This window comes from Mixophyes fleayi, chromosome 2 (genome assembly GCF_038048845.1).
Source record: "Mixophyes fleayi isolate aMixFle1 chromosome 2, aMixFle1.hap1, whole genome shotgun sequence".
In the NCBI taxonomy this organism is placed as follows: Eukaryota; Metazoa; Chordata; class Amphibia; order Anura; family Limnodynastidae; genus Mixophyes; species Mixophyes fleayi.
Genome location: NC_134403.1, coordinates 363,784,432 through 363,798,964, shown reverse-complemented (window position 1 = coordinate 363,798,964; position 14,533 = coordinate 363,784,432). Strand labels below are relative to the sequence as shown.

General features: G+C 43.7%; 1 protein-coding gene across 1 annotated transcript in view; it reads right to left on the bottom strand.

Moving 5' to 3' along the window:
* Window positions 1-14,533, bottom strand: part of ABCG1 (ATP binding cassette subfamily G member 1) — a 77,248-nt gene that overhangs the window by 47,459 nt on the left and 15,256 nt on the right. Inside the window, exon 2 of the mRNA XM_075197300.1 lies at window positions 12,986-13,229. Within this exon, the coding sequence (XP_075053401.1) occupies window positions 12,986-13,229 (244 nt within the window). The remainder of the gene's footprint in view (window positions 1-12,985; window positions 13,230-14,533) is intronic.

The following is a 14,533-nucleotide window of genomic DNA, read 5'->3' as shown; positions in this document are numbered from 1 at the left end:
GCATTTTTAATAATTAATACAGATTATCTTCAGTGCAATACTCGCCAGCATAAAACATGAAGGATGTTCTGGAAGAGGCTTTTACAAGGTGACATTTTGCATTATCTCCCTGTGTCTTCACAGTGGGCCCGAGTGATAACCATTTTCTCTTTTTTTCATGCCTTGCGGCTAAAAGCTTGTCCAACACTTTTTTTTCTGACTAAATCTGTGTGATATTTATTGTTATCCTCACAGACGAAACCGTGATTGTCACAGCTCGGTCCTCTAAAGTATTCACTATGGTAAGTTAATATAAGGCTGTTTTAATAAGAAGGCAAAACGGGCCTTTGTCTTGGTCCCATCAGGACGGACGGACGGGGGGGGGGGGGGGCGCATGAATAGACTACATTATAATGGATTCCAAGCAGCATGTTCCATAGATGTGATTGCAGGGTAGCTTTATCAGGCCTTCTAAAAAGGAAAAGTTGTTGCCCATAGCAACCAATCAGATTCTAGCTACCATGTTCTAGAATGTATTAGATGAATGATAACTAGACTGTGGTTGCTATGGGCAACACCTTCAGTTTTCCTTTTTAGAATGTCCGATAAATCTACCCTGTATCTCAGCCTCTTATGAGTCAAATGAAAACCAAAGAAATATTAGGAGTCTCTATGCCCAAGTAAAATAAAGGTCATATAAAACAAAATGCTATCCCCAACCTTAACCTAATAGTCCCATGCTGCCAAGGGCAGGCTGGGGGTCAGGGCTGGTCCCATAGTGGGCTACCTTGGGCTGGGTTACTGGCCCACCTGCATTTCTTTTCCTTTAAATTGTTCCTAATAGGCTGCTGAGCTGCCCCCCAGGCTAATATTTGCCAGCCCTACCTTGCATGCTGCCTGTACACACATTGATATAGCATGTATAGCTGGAAAACAAATCCAATGTCGAAATTGAGAGGATGATTTTTGAGCATGTTGGGCAACTCCATACTTGCAAACTCTCACGGAATGCCCGGGAGACTCCCGAATTCCGGGTAGGTCTGCCGGACTCCCGGGAGAGCTGACAATTCTCCCGCATCTGCTCACTTCCTAGTGAAGTGGGCAGATTTGAAGCCTCCAGGGAATCGCATCATTTTGGCCCACCCCCGTGCTAAAATTACGTTACAGGGGGGCAGGGTCAAAAGGACACGCTTCACGGAGCCCTGCCCCCTCACGACCCACCTCTACATAGAGGCTCCTGGAGGCCAATCGTTAAAGGTTGGCAACTATGGGCAACTCCTAAAGATGGGAACAAATATAAGCAACGTTTTTATCACCGTAACTGGGTGCAAAAAACATAGCCATGGGGGTTACTACAGATTCAATTAGCCGCAGTGTTCCATTTTCAGGTACTACGGTACCCCAACATCATGGATTTCACCTCTATAGGGTGCAAGGAGAAATCCGTTATGTTACATCACCTGAAGTGCCCCCAGAACCGTTCCTGAAGCACTCCGCGGACATCCGTTCCAGATGCACTCAGTGGCCATCCGTTCCGGATGCACTCCGTGGACAATTGAATTCCCTCCTGTCTAATATACTGTGTTATTTGTCTTCAGGACTCTATGCTGTAGCTTCAGGTATAGACCGTTAATGTGCTGCATTGTAACAAGAATCACAAGAGATAAAGGAGTCGCAGAGGGTTCAGCTAATTGTTAGAGTGAATCTATGGTGTATAGTACAAATCCCAAAGTCATCACCGGTAGCTGCAATGGGATATTAATTGAATTAATGTCTTTATGAGTATACGCAAATATTACATTTGTGAGTGCCATAAATCTCAGCACATGTATGCATAGAAATGTATGATCCAGTATAATAATGTGCCACTATGTATTTGATCTGAGTTAATCCTACAGACCAGCTCTGTATTTCAGAATGATCAGGATTAGAGGGTTTAATTGCCTGATAAACCTGACTAGTGTCATGTCTCACAACTTTACACAATCTCTACTGGGAAATTAAGGAGAGGCTTAGACCAAGGTAAACCCCTATGTTTTATAAAACCAAGACAGTAAATACATCAAACCTGTACAGACGTACAAAACAGACATTCACAGAATGCCGCATAGTGATCGTTATTCTTTTTTGCATTTAAAAGAAAATGTTTGGAAAAGAAGACGTACGCAGTTCATAAATAGATATTTCATGTAAACACACTTATTTATCTGCCTTTAGTTTTAGGAAATATTATTAGGAATGATACTGGCCAGTTTTATTTCAGAATACAGAACCTCATGTTGGGCTTGATTCATTGAGGCACGTACTGCTGATACGTCTTGTATTTTGTGCAAAATCACCCAGAACCGGACTGTACGCCAGAGAACGCAGCAAGGTCCAATTCATCTTCCAGTGCAAAGGACCCTTACGACAGACATGATATTGGGCAGAACGGGGAGTGCGTTGGGCGTAGGCATGTAGTTAATACCCGTTTTTCTGTCGTATCACTTGCACCAGCTACAGGTCGGGTATAAGTGCCGATGACTAGGGACGACGGTCACGTTTGCATTCTAGAACATGTGATTGTAATCAGGAGCAACTGTACAAAAGCATTTTTTGTACAGCAGACATTAATAATATCCCATACTTGCCAACTCTCCCGGAATGTCCGGGAGACTCCCGCATTTTGCGATAGTGTCCCGGACTCCTGGGCGAGTGTGGCAAAATCCCGGATCTGCCCACTTCCGAGTGAAGTGGGCAGAATTAGGTCACAAACGCCGCGATTCCTGGTGTTTGGCCCCGCCCCCGCTGTCAAATGACATGACATGTGACGTCACGGGGGAGGGGGTCCAAAATGACGCAGATTTTGGAGGCCCGCCCCCCATGATGCCCACCTCCCCCACAGGCTCCCGGATACCAACATTGTAAAGTTGGTAAGTATGTAATATCCTAATAAATGTATTTTATGGGAGGGGGAGATAAAAAAAAATAAACACATTTTTATATTTATAGGTTTTTATCATTAATGACTAAATTATTAGCAGGTGACAATCATCGAATAGTTTTTTTTTCCTTGTGCATTCTTTTGTGACTTTATATTCCACATATGTATTGAACGTATCAGTGTATTGTCTGTTAGAGCAGAGCGCATCTAGACCCGTATTCATCACCAGAGGTTCCGGCGGATTTTGAGTTAGTTAATGAATCAGGTCCGTAGACAGCACCCTGAACCACTACGGTGCCCCCACTCTGATCTGTTGAGCATGTACGAGGGTCAGTGCATCATCATCAGTTATTTATATAGCACCACTAATTCCACAGCGCTGTACAGAGAACTCATTCACATCAGTCCCTGCCCCATTGGAGCTTACAGCCTAAATTCCCTAACACACACACACAGACAGACTAGAGTCAATTTGTTAGCAGCCAATTAACCTACCAGTATGTTTTTGGAGTGTGGGAGGAAACTGGAACACCCGGAGGAAACCCAGGCAAACATGGGGAGAACATACAAACTCCTCACAGATAAGGCCACGGTCGGGAATTAAACTCATAACCCCAGTACTGTGAGGCAGAAGTGCTAACCACTGAGCCACCGTGCTGCCCAGTGCATGCACTGTGAACCACTTACAGTAGAACTAAACAAGAAAATATATTATATGTATGGTACAAAGAACCTCAAGCTGTACTATTCCTTTTAAATTAAACAGATTCAGCGCCTTTATTATGTGCAAATGTGCCAATTTGTCTACCTAGCGGATATAAAGTCTTCTTTCCATATTTGGGAGCTGCTCCATAAAACATTATATGTAGCATTTTGTGTCCAGAAGGAAATGTGTATTGTAGAAGTAGAAGAATGTCACTAATTAATCTTACTGTAAAATTACCCACTTCACTGATTTAATCTTTAACTTTTTCCATCACCGCGGTGTCCGGCCGTGCACATTGGCGCTTATTTTACGGTAAATAATCTCCGCTCATTTTTCTGCGCACCGCTGTGGGGTACGAGGAAAAGTGAGCAGAGATTTCAGTAGGGCCGGATTAAGGGAATGGAGGCCCCTGGGCTAAGGGGGCCTCCATTCCTCCGTGAGGGCCACCCCCCCCCCCCCTGAGAGGCTCCTCCTGTGATCCGAGCCGCCCCCCGGTGAGGCCTCCCCAGTGATCCGAGCTGCCCCCCCCCCCTCCCCGGTGAGGCCCCCCCCCCCTGTGAGCCGAGCGCTCCCAGCCCCCAAGGCACTTACCTACTTCTCCTGGCATTGCAGTCCTTCCCCGGCACGCTCTACGCTCCTTACTGAGGAGATCTTGTGAAGGTGAGACTCACGAGATCTCCTCAGTAAGGAGACTATAGCGCACCTGGGAAGGACTGCAGTGAAAGTGCTCAACAGCATTGATCGGACCGGGGGCGCCCCCGGCCCCCGACCGATCAACAATGCTGCTGAGCACTTTCAAGGGCCCCCTGAATGCCCGAGGCCCCTGGGCTGTAGCCCAGTTAGACCTCGGGTTAATCCGGCCCTGGATTTCAGGCCTCTTTGGATTGTCTCTGGGAGACTGTTTCGGAGACGCATTGTGTTGAACTGAATGATAAGGATGGAAAGATTCAGGGGGAGACTAAACCCTGGTACTATTTCACTGAGGATCTCTAATACATATGTCTCTTACCAGCTCCTGAGCTCTGACAACTCCAGTTTCTTCCAATAAGCAGTAGCTGTTGTCTGCTCACCTCGTTAGCCTAATTGATACCTGCATTAAGTGATGAGCAGAGAAAATCCAGGTATTTGAGCAAGGCATGATGGGACTGGTAGTTCTGTGAGTGAGAACAGGCTACAGAGCCTAGTGACAAGAAGAGATTGAAATACAGACCTTACAGCCTCACATTTCTAAACATAACAAATGATCAATCATACACAGAATATAGACTTCTGGAAAAACTATTGTGTAAGAGTCAAAGTAAGAAAGAAAGTAACATTGCTCCCACCTCAATCAACAATCCCACACACAACTGAGAATGTGGAATGTAACTCTTGCGTAGGTAGATGCATTCAAACACATACAAACACAATTTCTCCACCTAAACTCCAACAATATAGTAGCCGTTTGCATATAGAAGACTATTATGGCCATTGTAGACTTGAAGAACGATTTGCAGATACTGTGCTGTTTCAAAACAGACAAGGGAATGAAAAGTTTACTTATATGTCATTTTTTATGCTACAAACTGTCCCTTTATACGGGATCAACTTATTATTTCCACTTCTGTGCAATGTAATAGCGGAGATAATGGATTCCTGTCTGCTAATACAACGTGTTTATCTTGCATCCTTTAGACGTTTTCTGTAAAATGCAGATTGACAAAGCTCTGCCTTAGAGCCGCAGAACATCCCTACAGCGGTCTCTTATCCCACCTGACAATATGCGCCATTATCTAAGCAAGTTTCCACAGCTTGTTGTGTTATGTACACGATGAGAAAGGCGCTATAGAAATAGGAATATCAGCAAATGGCGAACGGTCTTGAAATGAGATTATCTTGGAATGAGATTACCGCAGCCCAGCATACAGGGAAAGCTTTAGGATTTATTAAAATTATTTCCTACAATCCATTGACAGCACTGAGCAATAAAGCTCACAAACAGCCCGGGTTGAGAGATGCAATTTGCGTCTTAAAAAAAAGAGCGCGGAAATGGAGCGTAGTTCCGATCGCATTCAAATGGAGTCGCATCTGAAAATTCTGTAAGAATTGCATTCAATATACAGAGCTCCAATGGGGCAGGGACTGATGTGAGTGAGTTCTCTGTACAGCGCTGCGGAATTAGTGGCGCTGTATAAATATATAATGATGATGGAGTAAGAGGAGGTGTACTGTGCAATGAGGGGCTGATTTAAGGTTAGGAGGTAACACGAACGCCTGGTGTCGAATTTGCACCATGAAAAAACAGGGGGGAAAGACGGCAGAGGGTGGAGGGAGGGAGTGTGGGAAAATGTACAACTTGATTTAGAGTTGTGAGAGGGAGCGGGGGGATTCTAGCCCAACTTTAGCATACAGTGTCACGGGCAAACGCAGGATTTTTAAGGGGGGGTTTGCTCCCCCCCCAAAAAAAAAATCTAGAGAGAAAGCTGCTGCGCATGCGGCCACGCATGCAGCCGCGCATGCGCAGCAGCTCCACTTTGGCGATGCTGTACTGTACAGCAGCCGCGGTGCTGTCAAAGAAGCGTCCGCGGCAGTGCTCTATTGTACAATACAGTAGTACAATACATATAGTACAATGTATAGTACAATACAGCACTGCCGCGGACGCTTCTTTGACAGCGCCGCGGCTGCTGTACAGTACAGTGCTGCTGGTAGGGGCAGTGTTTAGCGCCCTTTCGTTTGTGGCGGGGAGGGGTTTCTGGAGAACCAGAAACCCACCCTGCGTGCGCCCCTGAATGTAAGCATAGAGCTGTGCAGTAAGGGTGTACAGCTTGCAGTACGTGTCCTGTATGTATTGCACCCCTTTGCAGTAGGAAACATTGGGAAACCATGTACTAGAGATGTTAGTCACTAACAATCTGCAGTTGAGTAAATTGAAAAGTAAAAGCAGGAAGTTATGAGAAATTGAAGGTTAGGTATGAGGCTCACATACATACATATATATATATAAATACATACAGAAAAAGAGAAGTGGTACTGTGCAGACATACATACATAAGAAGAAATGATACTGAGTATTACATAACGCATACAGAATAACATTAGATACTGAAATTCACAAGAGCGCTACTTGCAGAAAACTTTCTAAAGCTGCTCACGCCTTGACTATTAAACAGAACACTGTCTGGTATTAATTAACACCTGCCTTTGTATTGCAGTGTATAATTATGTTTTAATTTGGTCTTCTTTTGTCTTTGATTGCATGTGAATATACAGCATATGAAATTGAAACGTCTCTGAAATTTGTATGAATGAAATGTCGATGGTGCTAAAAGCAAGACCTTTATGCCGTCATACTAATTAACACCTGCTTTGTAAATTGAGATGGCGTATTATTTTAAAAATGATGTATTATAAAAAAAAGATTTCTAATCAGTTTCTGATAAACATTTTATGACAAGAATTGTAAAGAAATGTAAATATAGATGATAGGGGTGAAAAGCAATTGGGTTTAAATGAATCTTTGACGTCACCCAATCCACCAATGGAAACGGTGTATATGACTGCTTTGTTCATTTAGGACACTTTTTATGAAGAAATATAGTAATTAATCTTGCGAAACGCGTAGAACGTGGCACCCCAAGGGAGAGATGTTTTTCTGCAGGTACATCCTGTGAAATTCTGTGTCATATAGAACGAAGCAAACATTCTGCTGAATGGATTTGCTAATCTAGTTCATGTCTACCTGTAAGCGGGCAGCGCGGTGGCTCAGTGGTTAGCACTTCTGCCTCACAGCACTGGGGTCATGAGTTCAATTCCAGACCATGGCCTTATCTCTGTAAGGAGTTTGTATGTTCTCCCCGTGTTTGCGTGGGTTTCCTCTGGGTGCTCCGGTTTCCTCCCACACTCCAAAAACATACTGGCAGGTTAATTGGCTGCTAACAAAATTGACCGTAGACTGTGTCTGTCTGTCTGTCTGTGTGTCTGTCTGTATGTTAGGGAATTTAGACTGTAAGCCCCAAAGCAGGGACTGATGTGAGTGAGTTCTCTGTACAGCGCTGCGGAATTGGTGGCGCTATATAAATAAATGGTAATAATAATAATAAAAATAAATGTTCACAATATTGGCTTAAGGCAACCACACAACTCAGCAGAAGTAATTAACCCTCACCACCCAAGTTCTATTCATAGACTACTAATTACACAAAATGCTAATTTAAAAATACAAATTAGATTCATGTGAAATTTCATCACTTCAGTCATATCTATTCATGACTCACGTTAAAATAAAATAAAAAACAACTCTATGATTTCCAGCACGTGTGAGCCAATAGACATATATATACACATGTGCGGCTAAGAGTTGTGTCAGTGCATTCCTGAGAGGTAGCACATTGGGAATGTAAAACATCTATGTCTCTGATTCATCTCTCCTATTGTATAGGCTGCAGGCTCTAATCATTGGGAAGAATACTATACTTAGCGAGATTAGCCGGTGAAGCAAGAATCAGCCAGCAGCTGACTTAACCTTCAGTACCAACCTGTAATTTGCTTTTCAAAAGATTACGAACGGTCGGTGCCAAACAAAAGTCAATTTTAGAGATACCTATAATCCAGAAATACTTTGGTGTATTGTAAGGGGATCTAGAAAACGATTAGTCGGTGTAATTGTGAAGAGGTGCCCAGCAGTGGACTTACCTAATTGCCAGGATGCCGGTATGTATTCCTTGTCTTCTGGCCCTCGGCCAAGCAAATCTATGAAGATTCGTTGTGGTCCAATGAGTGGTCGCAGTGGGGAACCAATCCGAGCTCGCCGCGTCATTGCCCTGCGTACTCGCGGCGGCTTATATTCAGCCGTTGCGACAGACACTGGCAGATCGATGACGGAGAGAGACCGACGAGGAGCTCCAGACTGAAGATCAGCAGTTGGGACCAGCGGAGATCGCCAAGTCAAGAGAGAAGACAATGGCTGAGCTTTGAGGATGGTGACAGCCTGCAGGTCAACTCAGAAGACGGCAGGGGAATGGTTGGAGACTGCCAGAGGCAGGTAGGGCCCCCGGGGACCCCTCTCACAGGCCTGCACCTGCCCCTCTCTTTCACCTTCGGGCACAAGGTCCGTGGCCGTGGGCATATTTCCAGGCACTAGGCCTGTGCAGCAGTTAGTCGGGCACAAGGACCATGGGTCCCATTAGTTTATTGTAAGCCCATTTATAAATCAGTTTGGGCACAATATATATTCATAAAGACTGCTTGGCATCCAAGTTGGGCTTAGTGTCTAACTGGGGACATGTTAAATTCAGGCTTAAGAGCCTGTTCCGCATTATCTACTGTCATTGTGCAGCATTCCGGTCACCTAGAGTGTTGATAGGACCAAGGCGCTGCTCTTGTAGTTAGAGTGGGTGGTAAACATTAGCAAGGGTGGACAGCCTTGTGGGAGTGTTGCTGTATTTTGGGAGTCTCAGACAACCATGATGAGGAGACAGTGATTGTGCCCCCCGTTCCATTTCTCTCTTGGTGAGGCCCTCACCATTGGTGAATAAGATATTCGGGTAGGAGTCTTCCCTGTCACAAATTTCTGCAGCTCCGCACCCTGGTCCAGATCAAAATCGAGGTGTCGGCAACAGGAGTAGAGCAGTTTCTCTGCTCCCACCCATCACTTTGGACTCTCTCTCTTTCTCCCCACAGTGTCGTTTCCCCTGACTAATTGTTGCTGCTATTCTCCTGGACCGAAGTGGTGTGTGTGCAACTGTTGCTGAAGGAGTGATTGGCAGGTGGACCACTCGAGAACAGGCAGGTCCCTTTACATGCTCACTTTTCCCGGCCACAGCTGTGGCGTTGTATGGGCGGATGGTGCTCCACAATTAATGCCACAACCTGCGCACCCTTCTCACCGCCCCTAATTGTACAATAGCCACCAAGCAACGGGATCTCTCTTAAATATTAGTCACATGGCTTCAGACCATGTATGGTGTACCTAAAACCATACATTACGTAGTAATAGTGGGACCGGTAAAATGGTAATGGAGCTCAGTTAAAGGAGGTGAGGGTGCTGGAGTAGGGGTACCCATTTTGCCCACAAAACAGCTTGATCAGACATTGACTAAAGAAAACCATACAAGGCAATCTGATTTTTTTTTTAATGCATGATAATAGCGTGTACCTGCTTTCCCCATTCATTTTCCAAAAGCAACAACTTGGTCTTAATAAACCCATTTTAATGTCGGTCAAAGAGTCAGCACAGGATATGTGTAGCAGAAATAGACTTTTATCACACTGCCAAAAAGGAGTCAGTTTGGTGCTCCTTGATATAACATGTCCTACAACACTGCTGCATCCAGACAGGTGACAACTGAAACACAGGTCAAATGTTCTGCTCCAATCAGTCTGTTACTGAAAATTTTCCATTGCACCTACAATCAGACATCTACTTAAATGCAATGTTTTGACTTGCAGCCAGTGGTCTTTGTGTTTGTGCAGCAAAAGGATAGGAGTGGAAGCCTGATCATTCCTTTGTCTCATGTTCCATTGTAAGTGAAGGAATTGTTCTGGAGGAAAGGAATGCACTGACACGGCAAAATGTAACTACAGCAAGCCCGATGTGCAGGACAATATTGCTTCTCTGCCCTAAATTAGCTATATATATTAATTGCTTAAGTACAACTTTTATAAGTGACTTATTTCTATGATGCCGTTCTCTGAACATTGCACTTAATATACCAAATTAAAGGTCTTGGTCTGTAGATTTGCAGAAAAAATATTGGTGCTGTAATCGGGTGCATCGTTTCAGAGTAATTTCGCAAAACGTCCGGCCGCTAACCACTTACAACAGTGCATTACCAGTGTCTACTGAAAAATGTGACTGTTGGTTGCTCTGGAAACTGTGACAGTTAGTGAACTCTCACTGTGCACCTGCTGGGTGACCTGGAACATGTAACCTGCTGGGTGGTCTGGAAACTGTGACAGTGAACTCTTACTGTGCACCTGCTGGGTGACCTGGAACATGTGATCTGCTGGGTGGTCTGGAAACTGTGACAGCTAGTGAACTCTCACTGTGCACCTGCTGGGTGACCTGGAACATGTGACAGTTATTTGCAGCCCTGCTGGGTGATCTGGAACATGTGACCTGCTGGGTGGTCTGGAATCTGAGTTATTTGCAGCCACATATATCAGCGCGTATTCCAGGGACCTCAATCACGGACTGATGTGCTATTAGTCACTAATTGGGGAGGCTGAAGGACAACACATTGATCTACTACCAAGCAACACTTCTTTCCCTTTCTTACTTAAACAACGGCAAGTCCCCGTAATTATCGCAATCGTTATGACAATAAACAAGAGTCAAGGACAAACCCTTCAAAAGGTTGGCCTGTGGTTACCAGAAACGGGGTTTACACATGGACTGCTTTAAGTTGCATTATCTCGAGTGAAAACAGAAGCATCTATCAAAACTAAAGTTGACCATGCTTAGCAACTTATTCATATAGTGTAGGTTATAAAGGAATTCTTTAGTTCCTTTAATGTAGTGATTTATAATATAGTTATTTATTCATTATAGGCCATTGTTAACATGTAAAAAAGTTATTGCATTCTGTTAATAAAGTAATTTAGTCATCACATTTCAGTTTAATTTAATTTGGTTACTGCCGGGTTTCTCTAGTTTTTATTTATTTTGTCAGCATGCAAATGATGAGGAGGATAAAGGAACAATAGTTACATGTTGAGATAATTCACATTTCAGGCTGTGTTTTGCCTAAGGTGGTGATATATCTGGCAAAAATCTGCAAACGCCACAGACTGCACAGGGCTGCTGTACCCACACCAAATAATCAGAATTTAGCAATCATTTTTAATTCAGCATGGAAAATTAAAGTAAACTTTGGTTGCTAGGAGCTACCGCAACTATGTGTACATATCAACATTGTATTAAATAAACTCCAATGACTGTTGTGCATTCTGCGTCAGAACAATGTTAAGATGAGTGGGGTCGCAGGAATTGTTTATAACATTAATACACATTCATCAACAAAAAAGGAGCTTTTTCGGTTTGGCCAAAACATAGTTCTATAAAATGTTAGTGTGGGACTTACAAACATGAGGACCCTTGATTTGAGCTGCAAGCTTAAATGTTTTGGTCAAAATATGAGCTAATACCTCATACTCCCTAATTACTAGATACAAACACATTTGCAATAAAGATACCTTGTATCCATTGTGACAAAGAGGCTTATTTGCTAAAACTCTCCTACAGCGAGGTAGGTAAAAACCCAAGGATTCTGCAGGAACAGGCTGCAGACACGATTAAGTTCCCTCTGAGTTTCTCTTGCACAAACTAACAGGTGCACCACATGGGTATGATTTTTTTTTGTTTTCTGTGACTGGTTTGTAGTGCTTGGATGGAGGATAAAACACTGTCTGTTCTTGTGGGTGGGGCGACCAATGCCAGCTAGTTGACCAGTGACTAGGCACCTGAACTGTGTCTAGCTAGAGCAAAGATCGCCAGGTGTCATCCTCACAAAAGTCTGCTGTGCTATTTTTAACGTGAGCAATAAAAAGCACAGTTTTTCCAAGCACGAAGTTGTTTATGTCCGTCATCTGCAGGGTGTCAGCGTCACAACATATAAGGCATTTATATCATACTTCCCAACATCAAAACCCCCTGGAGGAGAGGTCAGGTGTCAAGTGCATCACAGTGGCCCCGACCCCTGCTGTGACAGTCTTCTTGGATGTCTGGGGAAGTAGACAAGTATGATTTATATGATTTATATTGCCATGCAGCCGGTGTCCTGGATAGTATGGAATTATCTGAGCTCAGGCTTATATTTTTTCTATCTAAAAAAATAAATTTTATCCTGGCCTGCACTACACCATGATTCCCAATAGTCCTGATTTTCCCAGGCTAGTGACAATTTCCAGCAGACAGATGAGTGTTGTGGCCTGGTTAGAAATGCGTGACCTTATTTGTCTCAATATTTTATGTTCGATTGTTGTAAGGATGCCACACGCAAATAAAATCTAAAGTTTGCAATGTAATAGCATTAGGATGGCGTATATAAATAGCTTGCATTAGAGGCTGCAGGCTTTAAAAGATGACTCTTCAGCTCTTAGAACTAGAGAGTCGTCTCGAAGGGGAGGACTCTCTCACCCTTTTTTGAGACCTTGCAACCTCTGAGCCGACTGGAGGCTTGTGCTGATCACGGTTATGTATTTACAGTGAGCATTAATGAGAGCTTAATGATATGGGTGCCTAATGCTTCAGCAACATTTAATTACCCACCTATCACGTCAAAAGGATGTCATATAAGAAAAGGCGTACCCTTGCACTAGCAAGTAGAAAGAGCTTTGCAAAAAATAAAAATATATTTTTTTTTAAAGATCATTATTCAGTATGACAAGTTAGTTACCTTTCTTTTTCCACCATGGTCCCTCAGGGATAGAAAACGAGAGATCCTTGAATTCGATATTCACAGCTGGTCTTCTCGGCAATGAGGAGAAGCGCTGGGCTTCCGTGAGGGTGTTGTCAACTTTCTTTAAATGTCCGTTAAGCAGAGGAGTGTCCTGGCTGCCAGCGCAGTTGGAGACCACTTCATCCAAACACACACAAACGGATTTTGGGTCAGACATTGCAGCAGAAGAAATACTGGAAGTCTGCGAAAATATAATGTAAGAAATCTTAAAAATCTCCATAATTTGAGGGGTAGTGATCGTAACACATTTTCGAAAATTAATCTACCCTGTTTATTAAAGAAAACTTGGATTTTAACGTCTGCTACTCTAATTGTAGTGTAACCTCTCAACATCATAATCATCATCAGATATTTATATAGCGCCACTAATTCCGTAGCGCTGTACAGAGAACTCACTCACATCAGTCCCTGCCCCATTGGAACTTACAGTCTAAATTCCCTAACATACACAGACAGAGCGAGACTAAGGGCAATTTAATAGCAGCCAATTAACCTACCAGTATGTTTTTGGAGTGTGGGAGGAAACCGGAGCACCCAGAGGAAACCCACGCAAACACGGAGAGAACATACAAACTACACATAGATAAGGCCATGTTTACAAAGTCTTTCTGTCTACTTTTGGATAGTCCACTCTTATAGCAAATCACGCCCACATTATAGAACCTGCATCCAGCTGGTGCCTGGTGCTGTATTGGGCTGGACAACAGAAATCATCCAATCCTCTTGAATTAACCTGAATAGGAGCCTATTGAAGAGGGCTGATTAGATTCAGTCCTCCCTTGCTGTGAGCGAACAGCACAATGTGCTACTTGGCATCTCCTAGCTAAAGTGAGCGGTGGGTTGGTGTCCTGGGGGCTTGAACCCCCTTACAGTTAAAATGAGCTGATTACGTTGTCATATACAGCAATGTATATGATGCACATGTACAGGTCACTGAAAGATCCTTATGGAGAGTCCTAGCCAGTACACTGACAGAGAAGACTACACACAAGCAAATTGGTAAACTGGAACTTTTGTAAGTATCAGTCCCTGGAAACAATGTAAGTAGATTGTTAGAATTATACTAGATTAATCATACTTGCCAACTCTCCCTGAATGTCAGGGAGACTTCCTGAAATAGGGGTGATCTCCCTCACTCTCTGAAGAGACTGGCATTCTCCCTGATGCTGAGCCAGTACAAGACGTGGTTGTCTTCGCCATCTGTGGCATGATGACACAGTTCAGAAATTGTGTCCTATGTCCATGTATTGATGCCTATGGAGGTGGCCATTTTCATGGAGACCAAGATTTAATCAAAGACTGACAGGTAAGACAACATGACTTCAGTAATGGAGACAGAAATGTAAAAGACACTTCAGTCTCTAGAGATTCATTAGCTGCTTTTCTTTAACGCATAGTTGCCTACTGTCCCAGAATGTCCGGGAGACTCCCGCATTTCTGAGAGACCTCCCGGTTCTCGCCCCCGCAATAGATAAGTGGCGGGGG